This window comes from Bos grunniens, chromosome 16 (genome assembly GCF_055505025.1).
Source record: "Bos grunniens cultivar Pamir isolate PY7600 chromosome 16, Bosgru_T2T1.0, whole genome shotgun sequence".
Taxonomy (NCBI): domain Eukaryota; kingdom Metazoa; phylum Chordata; class Mammalia; order Artiodactyla; family Bovidae; genus Bos; species Bos grunniens.
In genome coordinates this window covers 53,641,092-53,668,021 of record NC_141180.1, presented here as the reverse complement: position 1 = coordinate 53,668,021, position 26,930 = coordinate 53,641,092, and the positions used below count along the sequence as shown (strand labels likewise).

Sequence of the window (26,930 nt, the reverse complement as noted above, 5' to 3'; positions counted from 1 at the left end):
TTTAAATGCTGAAGCACCTAGATAATTTGGCAGCTGGTAATGAGATGTCTCCTGCAATATTCTGGAAGGACAGAGAGACAAGCTGTGAAGGGCAGTGATGGCGGTCAGGATGGCTGAACACCAGCAGCTGACACACGAGAGGACTCGCCTATTCCTGAGAACTCCTCAGGGCCTCAAAATGGGTGGTCCTGTCTCTAAGAAGGAGGAAGAGCCAGACCCTAGTGCTTTACAGGACTCCTAACTTAATCCTTTTGCTATCACTCTCCTTTATTTTACACATGAGGAAATGGGACCTCAGAGAGTTAAGTGATCTGAGACCGACATACTTACGTGTAACAATCACAGCGAAGGTCACCAGCAATTGCTTCCAAGTTTACATCTGCGTCCAGTGGGGGTTTTGTACCATTCTAAGTGAGAGAGAAACATCCACTTTAGTCGAGACTTTAAAGACCAGTATTTCCCCACATAATAGGTTCTAAACAGACAGTAACGGCTGCTTGACTGAATGAATGTAACTGACTCCCAGACTAGTGTTACAGATTTTTACAAATTTCAGTTTTGAGAAACAAGGTTAAGAAGCAGATCCCAAACTTGGGAAAGCCAAAGGCAAACAGTTCATGCTGGTGAAGTATGACAAACGTGCAAGCACCACAGCCAAAAACAAAACACCGAGAACGAAACCCACACCCTCCATCTTTCCAAGGTGAAGACTCACATTTCCTTTGCCTGATTCAATATGGCAAATACACAAGCAGTAATTAGTTTTGATGTGTATATGTTAGCTTAGTTTTAGTGTGAGGTTGGCTCGGAAGGGAGAAATAACACTGACCGTGGCCAGGAAAGAACAATCAGCAAACAGCTCTACAACAAAAGCCTAAAGCCCTCTGTGCTCAATGTCTTCTTTTCCAACCCTTTATCTAAAACTTAACCCTCACTCTGATGCCAACTCCCCTCCAGCTCATACCAAGAGATGCTAGAAAGGACAAGTATCAGAACAGTCTCAAAATTTCAACAACACTTAACATGGTACTTTGCATGCATACAGTACATATTTAATAACATTTTTAGCGACTTACACTGCAGAGGCAAATAAAACAGATTTTAGTGACAAAGTTTACGATGTTAGATGGTAGGCTTATATGTGCTTTATTATTCTGATTCATAACTTATATCTACACTGCATACTGTCTTTCCTTTGTAGCAGATATTACATGGACACAGTTTAAGAAGAAATATATATATAGGAAAACAGCAAATAAACATATGTCATTAAGCCTCAAGTGTAAATATTAGCTCAGCAGGTGCTCTCAGCAGAGGGTCAGACGACCTGGCACTTGAGCCATCACCTTCCTCTAGCACATGCTCAGCAGGTGTCCCTGCAGCTGGGCATGTTTAACAATTTCACAAACTGTACATATGCTAGCTGCTATTATATGATAAAATGCAAATGTTCATCTATCACAAATTCAAGAAAGTTATGTTTCCCATTCAATCCACTCTGACCTGTGAAATAAACATGGGAAAGTAAACTCTCTGGGTGACCTCAGCAGACAATTTTGGTGCTTTTTTCCTTTCTCTCTCCGGTTGTATATAAAACTAGACAGACTAAGTGACCCCTATGGTTCCTTTTAATATCAATGTTTTCAATTTTGTCAGGGGGCAGAGGTGGGCAGGGATTCAAGGAGGCAGGATCTAGGTTCCCAGATGAGGGACTGGCCCCAAGTCCATGGTAGCACCAAGTTCTTACCAAGTTCTTACCACTGGGTCACCAGGGAATCCCCTCCAAAAACCCAAGATCTTATTACCAGATAAATAGAGATAATTTGGTGCTATATTTAAGAGAGGGAGGGGAAGTCTTGTTTAAATAGTGATGATGAACATGTAATAAGGACTTATTATGATGGAGAAAAATGTTTGGACTTTCCAAGCTACGTCTGCAGTGGGAAAGGCTGAGAATACTGCCTTGTTGAGTCCCAGTCCACTGTAGGAGGAGGCACGGGGTGGGACGAGAGGCTTCCTCATTAGGCCTGAGCCCTTATGAGTCTCTTTAATGTTCCTGAGAAACTATCAACCTTACCCTGACTGTCACCCAGTATATGGACGTTCCCTGCGCTGCTAGAGAATTTTACTTCAAACTATCTATTGTCTGTTTTGATCAAAAACTCAATCATAAGAAATCAATTCATGGAGGAATACCTGAGGATACTTCTTTTATATTTCTCAATATCTAAATTCTATTCTTGGGTCAAGCTGGACTTTCACAGAGGCCCACACATCTCCGAATGCATGTCTTTGACCTTTCATCAAGTTGTTTTTAATGAGCCGGTTTTTAGTTATGTCCTCAACTTACACCAGGACAACCACCAGCTTCAGTACTGAAAAGCTTATATTGTGTTTATTGTGTTATTATTGTGCTATTATTTGACAGGAATATTATCAAAAACATCTATCACATCTGAGTGCTTTCTTTATGACACCCTAGAGGAGAAACTTTTCTCACAACTACATACTGGGAGCAATCGCCAACTTCCTATATTCAGGGCACTCTTTTAAATATTTTGAGAAAGCTCAATATATAAAGGAACACAATAAACAAATGCTTATCTAAGAGCAATATTTTAGAAAAATTAACTCCCAATATATTATCAATTGGAAAAAAGTAACAAATTGTCCTTTTTTGGGGGTGTGTGTGGTGTGGTCATGGAGAAGGCACTGGAAAAATCCCATGGATGGAGGAGCCCGGTAGGCTGCAGTCCATGGGGTCGCTAAGAGTCGGACACCACTGAGCGACTTCACTTTGACTTTTCACTTTCATGCACTGGAGAAGGAAATGGCAACCCACTTCAGTGTTCTTGCCTGGAGAATCCCAGGGACGGGGGAGCATGGTGGGCTGCTGTCTATGGGGTTGCACAGAGTCAGACACGACTGAAGCGACTTAGCAGCAGTAGCAGCAGTGGTGTGGTCAACATAAGATACTTACAAAAGTTTCAGTAACAACATTACTTTCCAATGTGTAGAAATGTGGGCTAAGGAATCTTGGGATCATTAAAATCTAATTATTCCTAACTGAAATGTGGAAATGTTTCTGACCTTCAGTAAGAAGTAAAATGAAAGGTCAATTCTATTTACTGTCAAGTGGGAGCAATTAGAACAAGTTTAAGTGGAATATTAGTAAGCTTATAAAACCAAATATGTAAATACTATAGAGACTCATTTATTAAAATGATACTTACATGTGTTTGAAAATATTTAAAACTTTTTATACTGGTCTTCTTCACTACTGATTTATCACCTCTTGAAAGTGCCAAAGTGCTAGATGCTCAGTCGTGTCCGACTCTGCAACCTCATGGACTCTAAAGTCTACCAGGCTCCTCTGTCCATGGGATTTCCCAAGTACTCTTGAGTGGGTTGCCATTCCCTTCTCCTCCCAACCCAAGGGTCAAATCCAGGTCTCCTGCATTGCAGGCAAATTCCTTTACCATATGAGCTACCAGGGAAGCCCCTCTTAATAAAACTCTAATGGAAGTCTCAATAATTTCATGACTAGAGAAAGCTGAGTCAAAGGAACTGTTAGAGAAAAATAGTCTCTTAAGAATCTGACTTTTGCGACCCCATGGACTGTACCCCTAGGCTCCTCTGTCCATGGGGTTCTCCAAGCATACTGGAGTGGGTTGCCATCTCCTTCTCCAGGGGATCTTCCCAACCCAGGGAATGAACTTTGGTCTCCTGCATTGCAGGTGACCTGAGCCACCAGAGAAGCTGAAAGAGTATTCAAATTCATAGAGACAGAAAGTAGGTGGTTGCCAAGGGGTGGGAGGAGGGTGGAATGGGGAGTTTAATGGGGATAGATTTTTAGGCTGCAAAATGAAGAGTTTTGGAGATGGACTCTTCAACTATGCTTCAATAAAATAAAAAATAAAAAGAAACACACATCTCTGTATCTTGTTGTTGAGAGAGTTAGTTCATCAGTAAAATGGAAATAATATTCATGTGAATATTTAAATATTAGAGTTCAAAAAGCAGTTGCAAGGATTAAGCATATTCATATATGCAAAGTACCTAGAACAGAGTGTTTAATAAGTATCACTTATCATTCTATCAGATGTTTTTATCTTAGCTCATGAAAACTTAACAGTTATACTTCTAGGTGAGATGTTTTATACATTTTAGTCTTCTGGAGCACATTTTATAAACACTGAGAATCTTGGGTCTTTCAGTAGGATTTTTATCACCATTTTAAAGATTGCATATTATTATCTCAAAGCATTGGCAGACATCAAACAACCTTTCTGGCTTTCTGAGAAAAGGGTAAGTTTTAATAACACTTATAGGAAAGAAATGGAAATTACGAAAGAAAAAAATTCCACTTGTCCAAGGGGGTTTTTAGTGATAAGCCTCTCATTATCACATGATTACCAGAATCACCAAATACAAAGTATAAACAGTATGTCATTGCTCACTGTTCTCTTAAGAAACTTAGGCTCCAAGAGATACTGAAAAGTTGCTCTGACCTATACTTTTCAGACCAAGACTAAAGAATTTTATTCTAATCTCCCCATAATATTCCAAGTATTAATTGGAAAAAGAGGAAAGAGTATAAAAACCATCTGGGGACATTAAGTAAAAAGCTAGCAAACTTTGAAATACAAGGGCTTACTAAACATTAAAAATGCCAATTTTCCTCACTTTTGGCTGAGTCTTTACAAAGACAACCTGTGGGCAGGAGGTCTGCCTTGTGGACTCTGCCCTGAAGTTAGAGATTCTGCTTCCCCTCCCTCTACCCTGCTTCAGCTTTAGCCATCGACAAAGATGTTTAAACATTTCAGGCCTCTGGAGGGGAAAAGTGAGGTAAGGACGTGAAATGCAGTGCAAGGAGCTCTCCTCAGAGGGCAACAAAATGTGCCTGGCTGCCCAGGCCCGAGCGGGTCCCTTCCTGTGGAATGGGTCTGAGAACACGACACACTCGAAACTGCTACAAAAACAAAGTCAAAGAAAAAGTGGCCCAGAGCCCTCCTTAGCCTTTAGCATAGACAGATGTTGAGAACTGACAATTTAACGGTCTAAACCACAAGCCCACAAAAGTTCCTTTCGAAGCTGTACAGATTTTTATCAGTCTTTTGCTTTTTCTTTTCTTTCAACAGTCACAACTTTGTGCAGGGAAGCTGCCCAAAAAGCCTTTCTAGCTAATTCTAGGCCCTTCCCTTTTAACCTCAACATTTATGTTTTTGTTTGGGAAAAAATTCTCCATACCCCTCCCCCTAATATACAGCTATATGTTCATGATAGAAAAATCTGGAAATATAAAGCCACCAAGACAGAGAAAAGCAGGCCCTGACATCCAGCAAGTGGCCCATGGCATTGCTATGAGTTGACTGGGCTCACAGCTAGGCAGTGGTGCTCTTCTGTTGAACATAAACACTTTTTTTTTTATAGAACATCAACATCAAACAAGCCCATTCCTGACCAGGATGGATCGACAGAAAAACAAGATTCCTGGATAATCACGTCTGTTGTTTTTCAGTCACTAAGTCATGTCCGACTCTTTGTCCGACTCTAAGCCATGCCAGTAGGTTTGGTGTCTGGTGAAGGCCACTTTCTGGTTCACAGACTTTCCTTTTGCTATAATATCAAACGATGAAAGCAGGGAGGGAGCCTTCTGGGGCCTCACTGTGGTGCTGTTCAGTCACTAAGTCGTGTCCAACTCTTCAGCAGGCTCTCGTCTTTCACTATCCCCTGGAGTTTGCTCATTCACGTCCACTGAGTCTAGTGATGCTATCCAACCATCTCATCCTCTGCTTCCATCTTTTCCTTTTGCCTTCAATCTTTCCCAGCATCATGGTCTATTCTAGTGAGTCAGTTCTCTGTATCAAGTGGCCGAAGTACTGGAGCTTCAGATTCAGCATCAGTCCTTCCAATGAATATTCAGGGTTGATTTCTTTTAGGATTGACTAGTTTTATCTCTTTGGAGTCCAAGGGACTCTCAAGAGTCTTCTTCAGCACCACAGTTCAAAAGCATCAACTCTTCGGTGCTCAGTCTTCTTTGTGGTCAAACTCTCACATCATACATGATTCCTGGAAAATCATAGCTTTGACTACACAGACCTTTGTCAGCAAAGTGAGGTCTCTGCTTTTTAATATGCTGTCTAGGCTGGTCATAGCTTTTCTTCCAAGGAGCAAGTGTCTTTTAATTTCATAGCTGCAGCCACCATCTGCAGTGATTTTAGAGCCCAAGAAAATGAAATCTGTCACAGGTTCTACTTCTTCCCCTTCTATTTGCCATGAAGTAATGGGACCAGAAGCCATGATCTTAGTTTTTTGAATGTTGAGTTTCAAGTCAGCTTTTTTACTCTCTTCTTTTACCTTCATCAAGAAACTCTTTAGTTCCTCTTCATTTTCTGCCCTTAGTGATATCATCTTCATTTCTAAGGTTGCTGATATTTCATCTGGTAATCTTGATTCCAGCTTATGCTTCATCCAGTCCAGCATTTCGCATTCTGCACATAAGTTAAATAAGCCAGGTGACAATATATAGCTTTGTCGTACTCCTTTTCCAATTCTGAACCAGTCTGTTGTTCCATGTCCAGTTCTAAGTGCTGCTTCTTGACGTACATACAGGTTTCTCAGGAGACAACAGGTAAGGTGGTCTGGTATTCCCATCTCTTTAAGAATTTTCCACAGTTTGTTGTGATCCACACAGTAAAAGGCTTTAGCATAGTCAATGAAGCAGAGTAGATATTTTTCTGGAATTCTCTTGCCTTCTTTATGATCCAACGGATGTTGGCAATTTGATCTCTGGTTCCTCTGCCTTTTTTAAAACCAGCTCATACATCTGGAATTTCTCAGTTCACATACTGCTGAAGCTTAGCTTGAAGGATTTTGAGCATAACCTTATTAGCTTGTGAAACAAGTGCAACTGTATGTAGTTTGAACATTCTTTGGCATCGCCCTTCTTTGGGATTGGAATGAAAACTGACCTTTTCCAGTCCTGTGGCCACTGCTGAGTTTTCAAAAACTGCAGACATATTGAGTGTAGCATTTTAACAGCACGTCTTTCACGATCTGAAATAGCTCAGCTGGAATTCCATTACCTCCACTAGCTTTGTTCATAGTAATGCTTCCTCAGGCCCACCTGACTTTACACTCCTGGATGTCTGGCTCTAGGTGAGTGACCACACCATTGTGGTTATCTGGGTCATTAAGACTTTTTAAATATAGTTCTGTGTATTCTTGCCACTTTTACAAGAGAAATGCAAATCAAAACTATGAGGTATCACCTCATACCAGTCAGAATGGCCATCATCAAAGTCTACAATCAATGCTGGAGAGGGTATGAAGACATGTGACCCTCGTGTACCACTGGTGGGAATGTAAACTGATAATAGCCACTATGCAGAACAGTATGAGGTTTCTCAAAGCTACCAAATGACCCAGCAACCTTATTACTGCGCATATATCTGGAGAAAACCATAATTCAAGAACACACAAGCACCCCCGTATTCACTGCAGCACTATTTACACAAGCCAGGACACGGAAATGACCTAAATGTCCATCAATAGAGAAACGGATAAAGAAGATGTGGACATACATACATACAATGGGATATTCCTCAGCCATAAAAAGGAATGAAATTGGGTCATTTGTAGAGAAATGGATGAACCTAAAAACTGCCATACAGAGTGAAGTAAGTCAGAGAAAAACAAATATTGTATATTAATGCATATATGTGGAATCTAGAAAAATGGTAAAGATGATCTTATTTGCAAAGCAAAAGTAGTAGAGAACACATGTATGGGTGCCAAGGAGGAAAGAGGGGTGGTGGGAGGAAATGGGAGACTGGGACTGACATGTATGTATACACTAGGTAACATATATGTATAAAATAGGTAACTAAGGAGAACCTATTATATAGCACAGGGAACTCCAGTGCTGTGTCGACCTAAATGGGAAGGAAATCCCCAAAAGAGGGGATATATGTATACATATAGCTGATTCACTTTTCTGTACAGTAGAAACACAACACTGTAAAGCAACTACAATCCAATAAAAATTAATTAAAAAATTATAAATAATAGTTCACCTTCTCCCTTGGGAGATATAGGTTGGGCAATATTTAAACCTATCTATATTTAAAATGTCAGAAACATATACAAAAATATACCATTTCCTTTACTCACTTTTGTGATAGTTTTTAAGATGGCGAGACGATCTGCTGGGGGTGGTAAACCCACAAAGAGTGTTTTGTCCAGGCGGCCTGGGCGCAGGATTGCAGGGTCAATGATATCTAGAGACAAAGGGAGGAAAAGCCTTAAATAAATAAAATAAAATCTTTTACAAAATATAATTAACATGAGAGACAGGAAGAGTACATTTTTAAGAGAAAAAAACTGATAAATTACAGTAGTTTTAGAAATAAAAGATTCTCCTTGTCCTTAAAAAAGTGAAGTCTATCTATCCACCTCCTGCCCCAAACCTGTTTTCCTTCAGGATTCTCAAACTTATATGATGACCCCTGCCTGTCCCCCAAATACCAGGCAGGTTTCTCCCTTCCTTCTAATTGGTGACACATTCTATCAATTTTATCAAGTCTGCTTCCAATTACCTCGAACCTCAGTCAAGGCCAAATGTAATGTCCCCTTAACTGGTTCTTTTCTAAATTTCCCCTCCCTGGGACCCCTTACAATGCTGCCAGAGTTATCTTCCTAAAATACATATTCAGTTCTCTCAAATCCAGCTCCACCCTGCAGAATGAAGCCTGACACTTTCACCACCACGTGTCTGACAAGCCTAGGGGTTACCTGACTCTACAGGGCAAAGGTTCGTAAACATTGTGGTCTTAGGAAACCACTGCACTTTAAAAATGGAGTACACTTTACTGATGATTCCTTTTTACTGATGATTCCTTTCTACTGATGATTCCACTTTACTGATGATTTCCTCTCTCTCTTGTCCTTCCCTAAATTCCCTTATCCTAGGCAGCCACTGATCCGTTTTATCACGATGGATTAGTTTGCATTTTCTTGAATTTTATGTAAGTGGAATCATACAGCATATACTGTCTGCTTTCTTTTACTCAACATAATTATTTCGAGATTCACCTAAGTTGTCATATGTATCAGTACTTAACTGTTTTTTATTGCTGAGCGGCATTCCATTGTGTGGCTATATCACATTTGTTTTTTAATTCTTCTGTTGACAAACATTTGGTTCATTTCCAGTTTTGGACTACTATAAACAGAGATGCTGTGACCACTCAAGTACTAGTCTTTGTATATGCTTTTGTTTCTCTTCAGTAAATACCTGTGTATGGGATGCAAAGCAGTATGGCAATAACACACTGCAGGTGTACATTTAACTTTTAAAAATCAACAAGCTGCTTTCCATACAAGCTGTACCATCTTACACTGCCAACAGTAATACATTCATATACTCTGTATCCTTGTCAGTTCTTAGTACAGTTAATCTTTTGTTGTTGTTGCATTATGATTTAATCTAATTGTACAAAACCTTGAAATTACAACTCCTCTCCATTTCTAAGTGGAAGGATATGTGTGCCTCCATATTCAATTCTGCAGTTACCTCTGAGTCATAAAGTGCGTTTTACGTCATGATGGATCAATGTAGAATTACCACGTAATATCTCAAATTACATAAAATGGAAGCAATTTTTAAAGCTTTGTGGGAAGTTTTCGTACTAATGATAAAAGTTTTTCTTTTTTTAGGGAAACTGAATTTTAATGTATCATGTAACTGTATTTTAAAATGTTGGTCACTGAGTATCATGAACTTTGAACTGGTTTCTACTCCTAAAAGTGTACCATCACTAAGGTAAGACAACCAAAGTCTTCCTTCAATTCAAAACCCTCAATTGTGTTTCTTTACAAAATAAGATTTGTGTAATCAACTGCCTTCTATGGGACAAGTACTATGGTAATAGTGGATTAAACTATTACACAATATTTTAGTTCTTTAAGGAAAAAACAGGCTTTCAGGTTAAAACAACAATTTGTAACCAAAACTTTAATCCCAAGAATTCTCACAAAATATATGACAAATGACAGTATGGAAAAAAATTCTTACACAGTATCTCAAAGTTCAGCTCTATAATGTACCCTTAAACTGGAGGCCACAGTTATCTTGAATAGTCTCAAATTTCCAAATAAAGAATGTTACAAAGAGCTATGTATTCATATACATAACTCAGTGAAACTACGAACCAACTTACCTTAACTCAGTGAAACTATGAACCATGCCGTGTAAGGCCACCCGAGACAGATGCATCATGGTGAAAAATTCTGACAAAACATGGTCCACTGGAGGAGGCATGGCAAACCACTCCAGTATTCTCGCCTTTAGAACCCCATGAACAGTATGAAAAGGCAAAAGACATGACACTGAAAGATGAACTCCCCAGATCGGTAGGTGCTCAATATGCTACTTGGAAAGAGTGGAGAAATACCACCAGAAAGAATGAAGAGACGGAGCCAAAGTGAAAAGAACACCCAACTGTGGATGTGACTGGTGATGGGAGTGAGGTCCCGTGCTGTAAAGAACAACATTAACATTGCACAGGAACCTGGACTGTTGGGTTAGGTCCATGAATCAGGACAAACTGATTCAAACAGGAGATGCAAAGAGTGAATATCAACATTTTAGGAATCAGGAACTAAAATGGATGGGAACGGGGGAATTTAACTCAGATGACCATTATATCTACTACTGTGGGCAAGAATCCCTTAGAAGAAATGGAGTAGCCATCAGAGTCAACAAGAGTCCAAAATGCAGTACTTGGGCGAAATTTCAAAAACAACAGAATCATCTCTGCTCATTTCCAAGGCAAACCATTCAATATCACAGTAATCCAAGTCTATGCCCCAACCAGTAATGCTTAAGAAGCTAAAACTGAACGGTTCCATGAAGACCTACAAGATCTTCTAGAACTAACACCCTAAAAGATGTCCTTTGCATTATAGGGGACTGGAATGCAAAAGTAGGAAGTCATGAGATACTGATGAAGTGAAGTTGCTCAGTCACGTCCAACTCTTTGCAACCCCATGGACTGTAACTTACCAGGCTCCTCCGTCCATGGCATTTTCCAGGCAAGAATACTGGAGTGGGGTGCCACTTCCTTCTCCAGGGGATCTTCCTGACTCAGGGATTAAGCCCAGGTCTCCCGCATTGCAGGCAAATGCTTTAACCCTCTGAGCCAATAGGGAAGCCCACCACCAGGAAATCACATACAGAACTTCTGACCCAAAGCAAAGGCAAACTAACTTTTTTGAAATTTCTAGGATTCCACACCAACTGGAAAACCTCTTGTCCAGTGCGAACACCAACGGTGGAACTCTCAAACCTCTCATCTAGATGCCCACATAGTGTTCTCCCATCTAGCCCTGCATCTCAGGGATCTTCCAATTCAACAAAAGCAAAGCTGGGAGGGTTTCTGGCAACCCACATTCTTTGGAGTGGTCCAAAATAGCCTAAAGGTCATTCCAATTCAGCCGTCATCATAGTTTCCAAGATTACCTACATAACTTCACAGTCTAATGGACAGGAATCACAATGCATTTCTAAATCCTGGCTTAGAAATATCGAGGCTCAAATCCGTACACCTTCAGCTGGGTCTTCCTGGTGCCCTCCCGCCTGGCACTCACGTATACTCTCACAGACTCGGCATCCATGAAAGGCCCTATAATTAGTCTCTTTCATTTTAGTCATCCTAAGGTTGGCAGTGATATCTCACTGCAGCTTTAATCTGCGTTTCCTTGATGACTAATGACACTGAGCACCTTTTCATCTGTCACCTGTATACTTTCTGTGATGAGGTGTCTGTACATTTTTATGTTTAAAATAAAAGATGTTTTCACAGCATGGTATTGGCATAGACATAGACATATAGATCATTGGATTATAGATGGATTATATAGATGGATATAATAATCATTGGATTATTGGATTATAGACAAATCTTTTGCCTATTTTTAATACCTTTTGTTGCTGTTGAGTTTTTAGTTATGTTGTTGAGTTGATGAAATATCCTTTATCAAATAACATGCTTTGCAAATTTTCTCTCAGTCTGTGGTCTTTTTATTCTCTTAGTGGCATCCTCTGAAGACCATTTCAATTAAACCACTTGCTTGAAAGACTGCACTTTTGATATCACATCTATGAGATCTTTTGCTTGATCCAAGGTAGAAAAAATTTTACCCTATGTTTTCTTCTAGCAGTCTTGTAGCTTTGGATTTTCATTGGTCTTTGATCATTTGAGTTCATTTTTACACATCATAAAAGGTATGGATCAAAGTTTACTCTTCTTGCATATGGATATTCAATTGTCCCATCACTACTGAAAAGGTCATCCTTTTCCCACCAGTGCCTTTGTGCTTTATTAAAAAAAAAAAGTCAACTGTCCACATATTTGTAGAAACATTGTTTTGATTCTATAATCCAATGATCTATATGTCTATGTCTATGCCAATACCATGCTGTGAAAACATCTTTTATTTTAAACATAAAAATGCAGATTTTTTTTTTAAATTTTTATTTATTTAGTTTTATTTATCTGGCTGCACCAGGTCTGTTATGGCATGTAAACTCTCAGTTGAGGCAGGTGGGTTCTAGTTCCCTGACCAGGGCCTGAACCTGCGCCTCATGCACTGGGAGCACAGCTCTGGACCACCAGGGAAGTCCACAAATGTAGGTCTTAAAGCCAGATCGGCATGTCTCAAAATAAAGCTTGATATAAACAATCCCTATTGTATTTAGAAAGGATTCTTAGTTTAGGACTTTAATAATAATTTAAACTCTCTTACTGACAAACATCACATTTAGTATTTTAGAGTTTATTATTTTAAGAAATTATTTACTTACTTTATTTACAGTAAAAAGCATCCTGAGAACCTTACATGCCATAAAGTGTGCATGCTAGGGTGGGTGGGGGGGGGGTTAGATGACTTGAACAATGCTCCAACAAAAGCTCTTATAAATTTTCATGTATTACATCATTTCTCAAAGAAAAGCTGGTTCATACTCAACAATTCTGTTTCACTACAGGCATCTTAATGATGACTGAGATTCCGATCTTTCTCCATCAGTTCCCACCCTGGTTAAGGCCAACAGATCCTTCCAGTTTTTCAGGCCTGAAATTTGGGAGTCATACTGGATTCCATTCTTCCACATCTATATTCAAGCCATTAGCAAATCCTGTCAACTCTATGATACAACATATTCAGATTCTTTCTACCCCCAGATATTACCTGATTCAAACTATCATCTTCTACTTGGATTATTTTTACAGTTTCCTAAATGGTTCCTTACCTAATTGTGTCAGAACTTTAAGTTGAAGACTCAAGATAATAATTCTTACCCTCTTCGGTTTCTAACAGAACAATTCTTATCTTTGCAATGAAGAAGTCATCAACAATTCTAAAGATTTAAGGACAAAATCCATTCGCTTACAAATCAGACAGATGCAGAACAGGAGAAACTCTTCCTCAGCTATTGATCAAAAAGCAACTGCTATCCTATACAGTTCAGTTCAGTTCAGTCACTCAGGCGTGTCTGACTCTTTGCGACCCCATGAATCACAGCACGCCAGGCCTCCCTGTCCATCACCAACTCCCGGAGTTCACTGAGACTCACGTCCATCGAGTCAGTGATGCCATCCAGCCATCTCATCCTCTGTCGTCCCCTTCTCCTCCTGCCCCTGATCCCTCCCAGCATCAGAGTCTTGCCAAAGTACTGGAGTTTCAGCTTTAGCATCATTCCTTCCAAAGAAATCCCAGGGCTGATCTCCTTCAGAATGGACTGGTTGGATCTCCTTGCAGTCCAAGGGCCTCTCAAGAGTCTTCTCCAACACCACAGTTCAAAAGCATCAATTCTGTGGCGCTCAGCTTTCTTCACAGTCCAACTCTCACATCCATACATGACCACAGGAAAAACATAGCCTTGACTAGACGGACCTTTGTTGGCAAAGTAATGTCTCTGCTTCTCAATGTGCTATCTAGGTTAGTCATAACTTTTCTTCCAAGGAGTAAGCGTCTTTTAATTTCATGGCTGCAGTCACCATCTGCAGTGATTTTGGAGTCCCCCAAAACAAAGTCTGACATTGTTTCCACTGATTCCCCATCTACTTCCCATGAAGTGATGGGACCACATGCCATGATCTTCATTTTCTGAATGTTGAGCTTTAAGCCAACTTTTTTACTCTCCACTTTCACTTTCATCAAGAGGCTTTTTAGCTATCCTATTAAGTACTCAAAAAAAGCTAAAATTTAAGAGCTAACAGTAGCAACTTTCAACTTACAGAAAATAACTTGTTACCGATGGACCTTCAATTTTCAACAATGCTGCCAAGACAATTCTATGGGGAAAAGATTAGTCTTTGCAACAAAGGATCCTGAGACACATGAATAGCCTGAAAAAGGATGAACACCTTTCTCACAACAGGAAAAATTAACTCAAAATGGATCAAAGACCTAAATATGAGCACTAAAAGTATAAAACTCTTAAGAGAAAACGTAGGAGTTAATCTCTGTGACCTCAGGATAGGCAATGATTGCTTAGGTATGATAATAGCAAAAGAAACTGATATAAAATAGAAACCTACTTACTTCTCTCCAAGTGCTCTCCATTTCAACAAGTAGCAAACTTTTTACCTAGCTTTTAGGTAAAAAAATCTAATAGTAACCTTTGTTTATTCTCTGTCTCACATCCACATCTAATTACAGTACTTTCTATTGGTTTAACCTTCAAAATATATCCCAAAGTGGGATCAGCTCCCACTGATCACTTCTTAATTCTCCCACCACACTCACACCAATTCTGCCCTGGACCATGGATCTTCTAACTCAGATGCTCCTCTATGTTAAGAACTCCTTTGGGACTACAGTGAAATGTATGGACTCCTTGTCAAAAACTTGCTTTAATGCATAATGCAAAATGCACAGGATTACAAAGAAATCAATGGTATTAAAAGTTATCAAACTGTTAGGAAAACAAAATTTTGAATAACACATATGAAGTGAAGTCGCTCAGTCGTGTCTGACTCTTTGCGACCCTGTGGACGGTAGCCTAACAAGCTCCTCCGTCCATAGGATTTTCTAGGCAAGAGTATTGGAGTGGGTTGCCATTTCCTTCTCCAAGGGATCTTCCCAATCCAGGGATCGAACCTGGGTCTCCCACATTGTAGGCAGACGCTTTACCGTCTGAGCCACCAGGGAAGTTTCTAATAATACATGTACTTCCTTAATAATATCTTAAACAGCAAGTCTGATTAAACTAATTGTGGAGTAGTATAGATATTAACAGTATTGTGTGATATCTGCAAAGACTGTAAGGTGACAGAGAAATAGCTACAAGTTCACAGTTCCAGGTATACTCTGTCTTGTCACCAACGTTCATAATTTAGGGAAATGCTAAAATTCAGTTAGACGTTGGTGAAATTAAAAGTTTGTCACATTTAGGCTCATGTCTGCATGCGTGTGCATGCGTGCTAAGTCACGCAGTCGTGTCTGACTCTTTGTGACTCTATGGACTGTGGCTAGCCAGGCTCCTCTGTCCATGGGATTCTCCAAGTAAGAATACTGGAGTGGGCTGCCATGCCCTCCTCCAGGGATCTTTCCACCCAGGGACTGAACCTGCATCTCCTGGCAGATGGGTTCTTTACCACTAGCACCACCTGGGAAGCCCCATGTAGGGTCCTGCTGCTGCTAAGTAGCTTCAGTCGTGTCCGACTCTGTGCGACCCCACAGACGGCAGCCCACCAGGCTCCCCAGTCCCTGGGATTCTCCAGGCAAAAACAATGGAGTGGGTTGCCACTTCCTTCTCCAATGCATGAAAGTGAGAAGTGAAAGTGAAGTCTAGATCCCTTAAATTCTAGCTACAGATCCCCAAGGTTAAGAATATCATTTTAAGTTAATTTTTGTGAAAGGCGTAAGATCTACGTCTAGTTTTTTTTTTTTTTTTTGCATGTGAGTGTACACCTGTTACAGCACCATTTGTTGAAAAGACTATCCTTTCTGTTAGGATACTGTCTTTGTTCCTTTGTCAAAGATCAGTCGCCTATATCTGTGTGGGTCTATTTCTGGCTTCTGTTCGGTTCCATTGATTTATCTTATCCTTTCGTCAGTACTACACTGTCTTGATTATCACAGCTTTATAATAAATATTGAAGCTGGGTAGTGCCAGTCCTCCAATTTTATTCTTTTTTGTTTATTTAAATTTTTATTTACTTTTTATATTTTGGCTGCGCTGGGTCTTTGTTGCTGAACACAGGCTTTTAGTTGTGGTAAGCAGGGGCTACCCTCCAATGGTGGTGCACAGGCTTCTCAACTGCCATGACCTCTCCTGTTTCAGAGCACAGGCTCTATAGCATGCAGGTTTCAGCAGTTGTGGTTCACGGGCCTCAATGCCAGAGGCCTGTGGAATCTTCCTGGACCAGGGATTGAACCCGAATCCCCTGCCCTGGCAAGTGAATTCTTAACCAGTGGACCATCAGGGAAGTCCCTGTTCTCTCCTTTAATACTGTGCTTGCTCTTCTGAGTCTTTTGCGTTTCCAAATAAACTTTAGCCTTTCCATATAAACTTTAGAATAAACTTGCACTTCCATATAAACTTTAGAATATAAACTTTGCCCTTCAATATCAACTTTAGAAACAAATGTTCTTTAAAAAAAACTTGCTAGGATTGTTTTGAATCTATAGACCAAACTGGGAAGACCAACATCTTGACAGCACTGAGTCTTCCTATCAGACACAAGAGATATCTATTTATTCAGATCTTTGACTTTTTTCCATCAGAGTTTCATAGTTTGCTTCATACAGATCTTGTACATATTTTATTAACTTATACCTAAGTCCCTGTTTTTCTTTCTTTTTGGTGCTGATGTAAATGGTATTGTATTTTCAATTTCAAACTCCAATTATTCATTGCCAGCACTGACCAACTTATTTTTGAAAAAGGTGTAAAAGTGACTCAGTGGAGGAAGGAGTCTTTTCAATGAATGATGGTAGAACAACTAGATACCACAGGGGGAAAAAAAAACCTTTGACCTAAACTTTGTGCCTCACATAAGTGACCTAACAACAGATCACAGTTTAAGTGTGAAACATAACCACAACACTTTGAAAGAAAACACTGGAGACAATCTTTGCAACATAGTTTTGAAAAACAGATTTTAGACATGGTCCTCAGAAAGTAATGTATAAAAGGAAATAAGATGATGAAAAGACAAGCTATAGACTGGGACAAAGATGCAAGAAAAACTGAATCTCTCTTAGCCTTATTGATAGAAATCACAGTTACTCAAGCAAAGTCTGACAACCTCTTTAAAAATGAACATATATTTATCATATGACCCAGCAACCATGCTCCCAGGCATCTATTTCAAAGAAACAAATTATGTCCACACAAGAACCTGTATGTAGGTGTTCAGGGCAGCTTTACATGAAGCACTCAAAAATTGGAAATGAACATAATGCCCCCAAGAAGAGAATGGTTAAGCAAACCAGGACCTACCTCCACACCATAGAATATTACTCAGTACTGAAAAGGAACAGCCTATTGATACATACAAGAATTTCAATCAGTCTCATATTTTGCCACCTGATGTGAAGAGTTGACTCATTGGAAAAGAATTCTAATGCTGGGAAAGATCGAAGGCAGGAAGAAAAGAGGAACACAGAAGATGAGATGGTTGGATGGCATCACCGACTCAATGGACATGAGTTTGAGCAAATTCTGGGAGATGGTGAAGGACAGGGAAGCCTGGTGTGCTGCAGTCCACTGGGCTGCAAAGAGTCAGACACGACTTAGCAACTGAACAACATGGGCATTAGAATAGGTGAATAAAGTCAACCTACAGGTCACAATTTGTATGATTACTTTCATACAAAATTCTTAAAGTGATACAGTTATAGAAATGGAGACCAGACTAGCAGTTGCCCTGAGTTAGAGATGGGGGGAGAGAGGTGGTTATTTCCATAAAGGGACAGCAGGAAGGAGGTCTGTGTGGTGATGGAACAGTTCTTGTGTTGACTGCAATTGGATTACATGAATCTACACATGTGCTAAAACAGCACAGAAATAGACAAAATTACACAAATGTCTATTTCCTGGTTTTGATTTTGTACCATAGTTATGTAAAATGTAACAACTGGGTAAATGGAATGTCTATGCATTATTTTTTATGATTTCCTGTGAGTTTATAAATGTTTCAAAATACAAAGTTATTAATAAAAAAAGTCATGTATTTTATAAAAAGAAAACTAGATCACATCATTCCCATTCAAAAAATCTTCACGGCAGAATAAAACCCAGACCCCATACTGTGGCCTGAAAGGCCCCTTGCTCCTCTCCATTACTGACTCCCCCGCCCCCCGCAGGTCTTCTCACTTGAGACACACTAGCCGAGCTGGTTCTCCAAACTTGTTCTCACCTCAGGGCCTTTACACTTACTGTTTCCTACCTGGAACGCCTTCTCTCACATTATTGTATGGCTCAATTCTTCACATTATTTGGTTTCCTGCTCATATGTCACTTCTTCTGAAGAAGGCTTCCTGGACCATCATATCTAAGTTAGCATTCCTTTCCCCAAAATAGACATTCTCCATCCTCTTACCCTGTTTTATTGGACTGCCTATTACTTATTCCCTGTTCAGCCCCAAATCAGAACATATGCAGGCAAATAAGTTTTTCTGAATTGTTAACCTTTGAATTCCCAAAGCTCAGTAGGACCAGGCATATAATAAAAATTCTGTAGAAATGAGTGAAAAAGTAAATCTTCTGAGATTAAAGAAAACTATACTGATATAACTGATCCATATACAACACCAAACCGTAAGGCTGAATGTATAACTTGCACCATAACACAAAGAATATGATGAGAGAAAAATTTACATAACAAGGATTAAAGATAACTACATGTTTTTACATTCCGAATTCTCCCCCTTTGAATCTGGCTCTTCCTGTCACTGTCCTGACAAAGAGAATTTGTCTAACCTGGGCCTTACCTTAAAGAGGAATGGCAACTTCTGCCTTTATCTCTTTGGAATCCAGCTGTTGTCTAAGAAGGGGAGTACTCAGAGAGCCATGCTAACAGAAGTCAAGCCACATGGCGAGGCCTTGGAAGAGGACAACTGCTGAGGGAAAGGGGAGGCATAATGCCAAGGAGCACCAAGGCACCAGACACGAGTAGAGAAGTCACCTCGGAAGGGATTCTCTGGCCCAGCCATGCCTGCTGGTGGCATGTGGATCACAGATGAACCCCCTGGACAAGCCCTCCCTGAATTCCTGACCTACAAAATGAGGAACAATGCAAAAATGGTGATTTTAAGACACTAAGTATGGTAGCAGTTTGTCACGCAGCAATAGCTGACCAGTACATTAGGCAAGAGCGGATTTCTTAAAGCTAACCAGGAAAGAAGTTATAAACAACCACACAGAATGTCACAGGATAGAATACAATGGGACAGAACTGCTAAACAAGCATCAATACAAGCAGAGAGACCCAGAACATCTGTTTTTAAGTTTATGTGGCTCCTCAATGTAATCGGGAGGAAGTGATGGGTGAGGTACAGTAGAGAGGAAGACAATACTCAAGGATGCTGGAAAGAACAAAACACAGGGGCCACGTGATGATTCAGCCTCCATTCACTGGCTAAGCTCAGTAGACGACTACGCTCAGTTGTCCGTTTTACAACTAAGCTGTTTTATAATCTTCTTTCTTACCTGGTCTGTTAGTGGCTGCCATAATAAAAACTTGCTGACGTGTTTCCAGACCATCCATCTCTGTAAGCAGCTGATTCACCACTCGGACACTTGCCCCTGTCTAAAACATTAATAAATATAGCTCCATCAGTTCCTAATAAAAAGAACAACACACTGCTATTTTTTTTTCATACAAAACATTGTAATTGCTAACTTGAATGAAAGTTTCTGTCAAAAGATATAATATCATTTCCAGAAGTCACTGTATCTGATCACTGTGCAAAACATGTTCTTGTCAGAGTGCTTCCCCCGCAATCCTGCTACTATCCACAATTCAGATGAGGAAACCAAGGCTGAGAGAGGCTCTTCGTCCAAGGTCTCAAAGCTAGATAAAGATAGAAATGAAATTCAGTCTCAGGCTCAGCTAGTCCCAAAGTTTTACGCTTCTGAGTCAGTTGAAGAAGCAACAGCTGAGAATTCAAAATCCTGTGAACAGCTGAGAATTCAAAATCCTGTGATAAACCATAATGGAAAAGAATATGAAAAGAAATGTACATGTGTATAACTGAATCAATTTGCTTTAATACAATTAATATTATATATATATTAATTGCATTAATATTAAATATTAATATAACAAATAACATAAATATTAATGCACTAAATATCAATATTAGTATAATTAATACCATCAGTTAGCTTTAATACAAATTAATACAACACTGTAAATCAATTATACATCAATAAAATAAATTTTTTAAAAAGATCTAACAGCTACAGTGAATTTCCCTTTAGGCAAATCTAGACTCAGCTCTCGTTTTTAAGGTATTTAAAGATTTTTTTGATGTGGACCATCTTTAAAGTTTTTATTGAATTTATTACAATATTTTTTGTTTTAGGTTTGGTTTCTTGGCTACAAGGCATGTGGGAGCTTAGATCCCTGACCAAGGATGAAGCGTGCACCCCTTGTATTGGTATGTGAAGTTTTAACCACTGGACTGCCAGGGAAGTCCCAAGACTCAGTGTTTGGATGCCAGATCAGACTCCCCAGGACACTGGATATCCAGAGCTATCAGCTGGGACGCTGAGGCCTTTTCTCTTTTCCGTGAAGCATGTAATACAAAGCTCAGGGCAACATCCAAGAGAAAGGTTATGTGTTTTTTTATACTATGCTTCACTACTCTTCCAGCTCTTTATAACAGTATTCCTGAGACCTATTTCTGAGCACTCATTGTACTGAAATTTCTAAGAACCGTGACTCACAGTAGTAATGCAAGTGGTATTTAATGCAGATCAATTCATATCTTCCCCAGATAGAAATGGTGCTGAATCTTAAAGCGTATTATCTGACCCTACTTAGAGCACATGATGTCTGAAATTATATTTTCTACTGTTTCAGGAACCTTGAAAAGAATAATCAGATTACAAGGTAAGCTATCCAGAACTAACATTCCATTCCCAACAACACACTTGTGTCAAACAGGTATGACAAACCAAAATAATACACAGGAAAACAAAATGAATACAGAGACTAATAAAAATAAAACTGTTATCCTTAGGCCGTTTTCAAATTACTAGCTTTCTTCACTTAAACAGTCTCAGCGTTCTCAAGGAATGACTTTATAAAACAACTATTTGAACTCTACATAACTTTACAAGAAGTTAAAAAAGGTTTGGTGCTTCAAAAAAATCTGTAATCACTAAACTATGATACCTACCTCCCGGGCTGATCTTCGAGGGCATAAGGCATCCACTTCATCAAAGAATATCACACAGGGTGCTGAGTTCTTGGCTCGTTGAAAAACCTGTCGCACAGCACGCTCACTCTCACCAACATACTGACCATACACAGAATGGAAATAAAATGTAGAAACAATTCAACTTTGGAGTTTGGGCCAAATTATAGTAATACTAGTTTTAAATGACATGTATATATCAGAGTTCAAAAAGCATTAGGTCAAACCACAGACAACAGCTGACATTTAACCATTTTGACCTACAAAAATAGTTTTATTTGGTTCGACTTCGTAAAATTAAGTCTTATTTAAACTTATTATAAATTTCCTCATTTATAAAACGAAGACTAAATAGAATATAAGGTCTCTTCTAGGTCAAGAAAAATTCCACAATTCTATGGCATTTTAGAACTGATCAAAGCTTTATGCATATAAAACACCCAGCATATATTTTCATTAATTCAACAGTATTTTAAATGCAAAGAGGACAACTTACTGTCCTACTGTTGTTTCTATATAGGTCATCTTGCTAAAGGAAGAACTCATGATCATAATATAGCATCAGAGGAGGCAAATCAAGCCAGCTAGATATCTACCAGGTTTCATAAATGCATACTGTATGGTAAAATCAAAATACAAAGCAATTCACAGGCAGCTATAACATTAGAACTAACTAAAATAAAAAGTTATATGTAAAATAGTTTCACTTTTAGCTAGGCACAAAAAATTATTTGTGTAAAATTTCAACCTAGTTAACTAAGAAAAGCTTTTTTTCTAATATTGCTAAATAAGACAGAATCTGAAAACATCTTTACAACACCAATTATATCTAAAGTATCTTTTATATTACTGTATGACTACATGGCCATATGAAAGTAAGGCACAGAAGACATCAGAGATGACAGCGATTAAAGCACTTCTGTTTTCTATCTGAGGAGATCTCCTTTTCTTCAGATCTGTCCTATAGCTTTCATTGTACTTTGCCTTACTCTGCTTCTCTCACAGGACCTGCTTTTCCAACCTACCTCAACACAGTTCTTGCAGTCTAAACGATCATTGATCTTTCTTCCCATCGCTCTCTCATCTCTTATAGCACCTCCTACTGTTGTAATTTCTGAGCTATTCTACAATACCTTCACCATATTACAACATAAGTCCTTGGAAAGCAGAAGCCATGACCATTTCTAATTTTTCTGTGACCATAACATCCTGCACAGTGTACAAATACAGCAGACCAATTTAGTTTCCTGAAAAAATCTAAATTAACAAAAATTAAATTTGGAATGCTGAACTGAAACATTCAGTAGGTATTTTAAAATTATTATCATTTTAAACTAATTGATTTTGGCTGCACTGGGTCTTTGTTGCTGCACTTTGACTTGTATATAATGCTCAACTTAAACATCTATCCAGAAAAAAAACTGAGTTTTTATTTTTTTCAAATTTCTAATTGAAGGATAATAATTGCTTTACAATACTATGTTGGTTTCTGCCATACATCAACATGAATCAGCCATAGGTATACATATTTCCCCTCCCTCTTGAACCTTCCTCCTATCTCCCAATCCATGCATCCCTCTAGGTTGTAACAAAGTTTTTAAAACTGTGGTTATAAGTCATTCAATAGACTACTACACATAAAACTAATAACTAGAGGCAATATATCAACAAGGAAAATATTATAATGTTTAACAAAAATAACAAAATCAAGTTATAAAAGAACACATAACATTTATAAAAAGTGGCTTTGTTTTTATAGTTCCAAACATATAATGAAAGTAGACATAATAATGTAATGAATCCCAAATACCTCCATCACCCAGCTTCATAATTATCAACACAATTCATGATCAGTTTTATTTCATCTAAACCCTGTCCACTTTCTTTCTTCTTGTTATTTTGATGGAAAGCCCAGACATCATAACTTTATTTATAAATATTTTACTACCCCTAAAAGATAGTAGTTTTAACATTAACTACATGACTACCACACTTAAAAGTTATTTTCTTAATATAGGGATAAATATAAAATATATAGTAAATGTAAAAAGTGCACTGAATGAATTGAAAAAGGCTTTTTAAACAAATGATACCATTTTCATTTCTTCTTTCTTTGAATATTATAGAATGGCATTTTTACTTTTCATAGGCATAAACAGGAAATAAGAAATTCAAAGTCTCAAACTTGAGATACAAATTGCTTAAATGCAGAAAGAAGTTATTATATAGTAAATACTTTGATTTCTTTCCCTCTAAGTATTTTTATTTATTAATCCTTAGCTCATCTGAAGGAAAGCAGGTTAGGAGTCTGACGACAAAGATTCAAATGTCAGCTCCACTAACTCCAAGCTATTGGGCACTGGCCAAGTTATACAACTCCTCAAAACTTAAGTTTCCTCATCTGTGAATCAGGGCAACAATAATATGTACCTCACAGGGTTGTTGAAGAATAATACATGTAAAGTGCTTGACAAATTCAGAGTTAACACTTTAAAATGTTGACTATTTTGATTATTTCCATTTTGCTGGTGAAAAAATTTAGGCTCAGATGTTAACAGACTTAATTAAGAAAGCATTTATACACAGTGAACAGTATAGCAAAGCAAAGCTCAATCTCTTCACTCCTAATGCAGTGATTTTACCAAAATACCATGACTATTTCAACAATCTGAGGACCCTGTACTCTGACCATTACTTTTCCTAATAAAAAATAATAGCTAATGCCACAGCAACTTACCATGTTTAGTAATTCAGGGCCCTTGACAGATATAAAATTTAACCCCGACTCATTTGCAACAGCCTAGTAAGAGAAAAAAGACATAAATAAGACAAGGATACAATAAAATACTAAAAATGTGTGATAATACAAGGAATTTTTTTTTTAATACAAGGAATTTTTGCTGTTTATCTCTATTTCCCCCTTTTCATAGCTGCCTCTTTCTCATTAGAAGGACAATAGACAAATGGGAATAAAAAGAAACTCAATACTTTTCACAAATTACTCAGACAAAACTTAGATGAAAATGACCAGAAACATTTATGTAAATCTTTTGTTTGCATAAATGTGGTATATGTAAGCATATTTGAAGCCTGAGTTTAGAATCCTAGTAAAATCATAATCTCACTGGGCACAAATGCCCTGCCCAATGAAAGCAATCAGTCATTCATTCATCTATAATCCAAAATTCAAAAGCATCAATATTAGTCTTTATGGTACTTTAGTCAGTTCAGTTGCTCAGTTGTGTCCTACTCTTTGCGACCCCATGGACTGCAGCACGCCAGGCATCCCTGTCCATCACCAACTCCCGGAGTTTACTCAAACTCATGTCCATTGAGTCGGTGATGCCATCCAACCATCTCATCCTTTGTCGCCCACTTCTCCTCCTACCATCAATCTTTCCCAGCATCAGGCTCTTTTCCAATGACTCAGTTCTTTGCAACAGGTGGCCCAAGTATTGGAGTTCAAATTAGTCCCTCCAATGAATACTCAGGACTGATTTCGTTTAGGATGGACTGGTTGCATTTCCTTGCAGTCCATGGGATGCTCAAGAGCCTTCTCCAACACAATTCAAAAGCATCAATTCTTCGGCGCTCAGCTTTCTTTATAGTCCAACTCTCACATCCATACATGACTACTGGAAAAACCATAGCTTTAACCAGATGGACCTTTGTTGGCAAATTAATGTCCCTGCTTTTTAATATGCTGTCTAGGTTAGTCATAACTTTTCTTCCAAGGAGCAAGCGTCTTTTAATTTCATGGCTGCACTCACCACCTGCAGTGATTTTGGAGCCCAAGAAAACAAAGTCTCTCACTGTTTTCCCATCTATTTGCCATGAAGTGATGGGACCAGATGCCATGATCTTTGTTTTCTGAATTCTGACTTTTAAGCCAACTTTTTCACTCTCCTCTTTCACTCTCATCAAGAGGATCTTTAGTTCTTCTTTGCCTTCTGCCATAAGGGTGGTGTCATCTGCATATCTGAGGTTACTGATATTTCTCCTGGCAATCTTGATTCCAGCTTGTGCTTCATCCAGCCCAGCATTTCTCATGATGTACTCTGCATATAAGTTAAATAAGCAGGGTGACAATATACAGCCTTGATATACTCCTTTCCCAATTTGGAACCAGTCTGTTGTTCCATGTCCAGTTCTATCTGTTGCTTCTTGACCTGCATACAGATTTCTCAGGAGGCAGGTCAGGTGGCCTGTATTCCCATCTCTTGAAGAATTTTCCATAGTTTGTTGTGATCCACACAGTCAAAGGCTTTGCTACTGCTGCTGCCAAGTCACTTCAGTCGTGTCCAACCCTCAGTGACCCCATGGACCACAGCCTTCCAGGCTCCTCCGTCCACGGGATTTTCCAGCCAAGAGTACTGGAGTGGGGTGCCATTGCCTTCTCTGCAAAAGCTTTGACACAGTCAATAAAGCAGATGTTTTTCTGGAACTCTCTTGCTTTTTCGATGATCCAACGGATGTTGGCAATATGATCTCTGGTTCCTCTGCCTTTTCTAAATCCAGCTTGAACATCTGGAAGTTCATGGTTCACGTACTGTTGAAGCCTGGTTTGGAGAATTTAAAGCATTACTTTGCTAGTGTGTGAGATGAGTGCAATTGTGTGGTACTTTGAGCATTCTTTGGCATTGCCTTTCTTTGGGACTGGAATGCAAACTGACCTTTTCCAGTCCTGTGGCCACTGCTGAGTCTTCCAAATTTGCTGGCATATTGAGTGTAGCACTTTCACAACATCATCTTTTAGGATTTGAAATAGCTCCACTGGAATTCCATCACCTCCACTAGCTTTGTTCATGGTGATGCTTCCTAAGGTCCACTTGACTTTACATTCCAGGATGTCTTGCTCTAGGTGAGTGATCACACCATCGTGATTATCTAGATCATGATCTTTTTTGTATAGTTCTTCTGTGTATTCTTGCCACCTCTTCTTAATCTCTTCTGCTTCTGTTAGGTCCATACCTTTTCTGTCCTTTATGGTACTTACAGATTATTTTTTTAATAAAGATTAAGCTGTATGGTTTAAAGCCACTGACAGCAAATAAGGAGAAATATATGGTGATACATTTAGAAGAATCCAAAAACTATACTGTGAATGCAGAGATGAAATCTAAATAAAATCACTCAAAACTTCAAAACGATCAAGGAATAAAGCTCCTTTCTATGTTTAAAACTTGATATCTGAGTTCAAGATCTGTGTTCAACACACTCCTCAGCATCTCCACTTGGAACTTTTCCATTTGGATCTTATAGGAATTTCAAGTCTGTCATTTCCAAAGCAGGACTCCTGAATCTCCCCTAACACTCCAAACCCCACACCCCAAACTCTTTTCCTCCTCATCCCAGTAAATATATTTTCTAAGCCAAAGCCACAGTGTCTCCGCTTGATCTCCTGTTAGATCAGTGAACCCATATGGAAGTTCTACTGGCTCTAATGCTAAAACGTAGGTGAGTCTGTCACTTCCTATTTGTCCACTATA

The 26,930-nt window shown here is 38.9% G+C and overlaps 1 protein-coding gene across 6 annotated transcripts in view; it reads right to left on the bottom strand.

Moving 5' to 3' along the window:
* Positions 1-26,930, bottom strand: part of NVL (nuclear VCP like) — an 87,415-nt gene that overhangs the window by 20,845 nt on the left and 39,640 nt on the right. For all 6 annotated transcript variants that reach the window (XM_086345181.1, XM_086345179.1, XM_086345182.1 and 3 more), the window contains 5 exons: positions 24,179-24,241; positions 21,424-21,543; positions 19,727-19,826; positions 8,176-8,282; positions 331-407 (listed from right to left, as the gene is read on the bottom strand). In XM_086345181.1, coding sequence (XP_086201307.1) covers positions 331-407; positions 8,176-8,282; positions 19,727-19,826; positions 21,424-21,543; positions 24,179-24,241 — 467 coding nt within the window. The remainder of the gene's footprint in view (positions 1-330; positions 408-8,175; positions 8,283-19,726; positions 19,827-21,423; positions 21,544-24,178; positions 24,242-26,930) is intronic.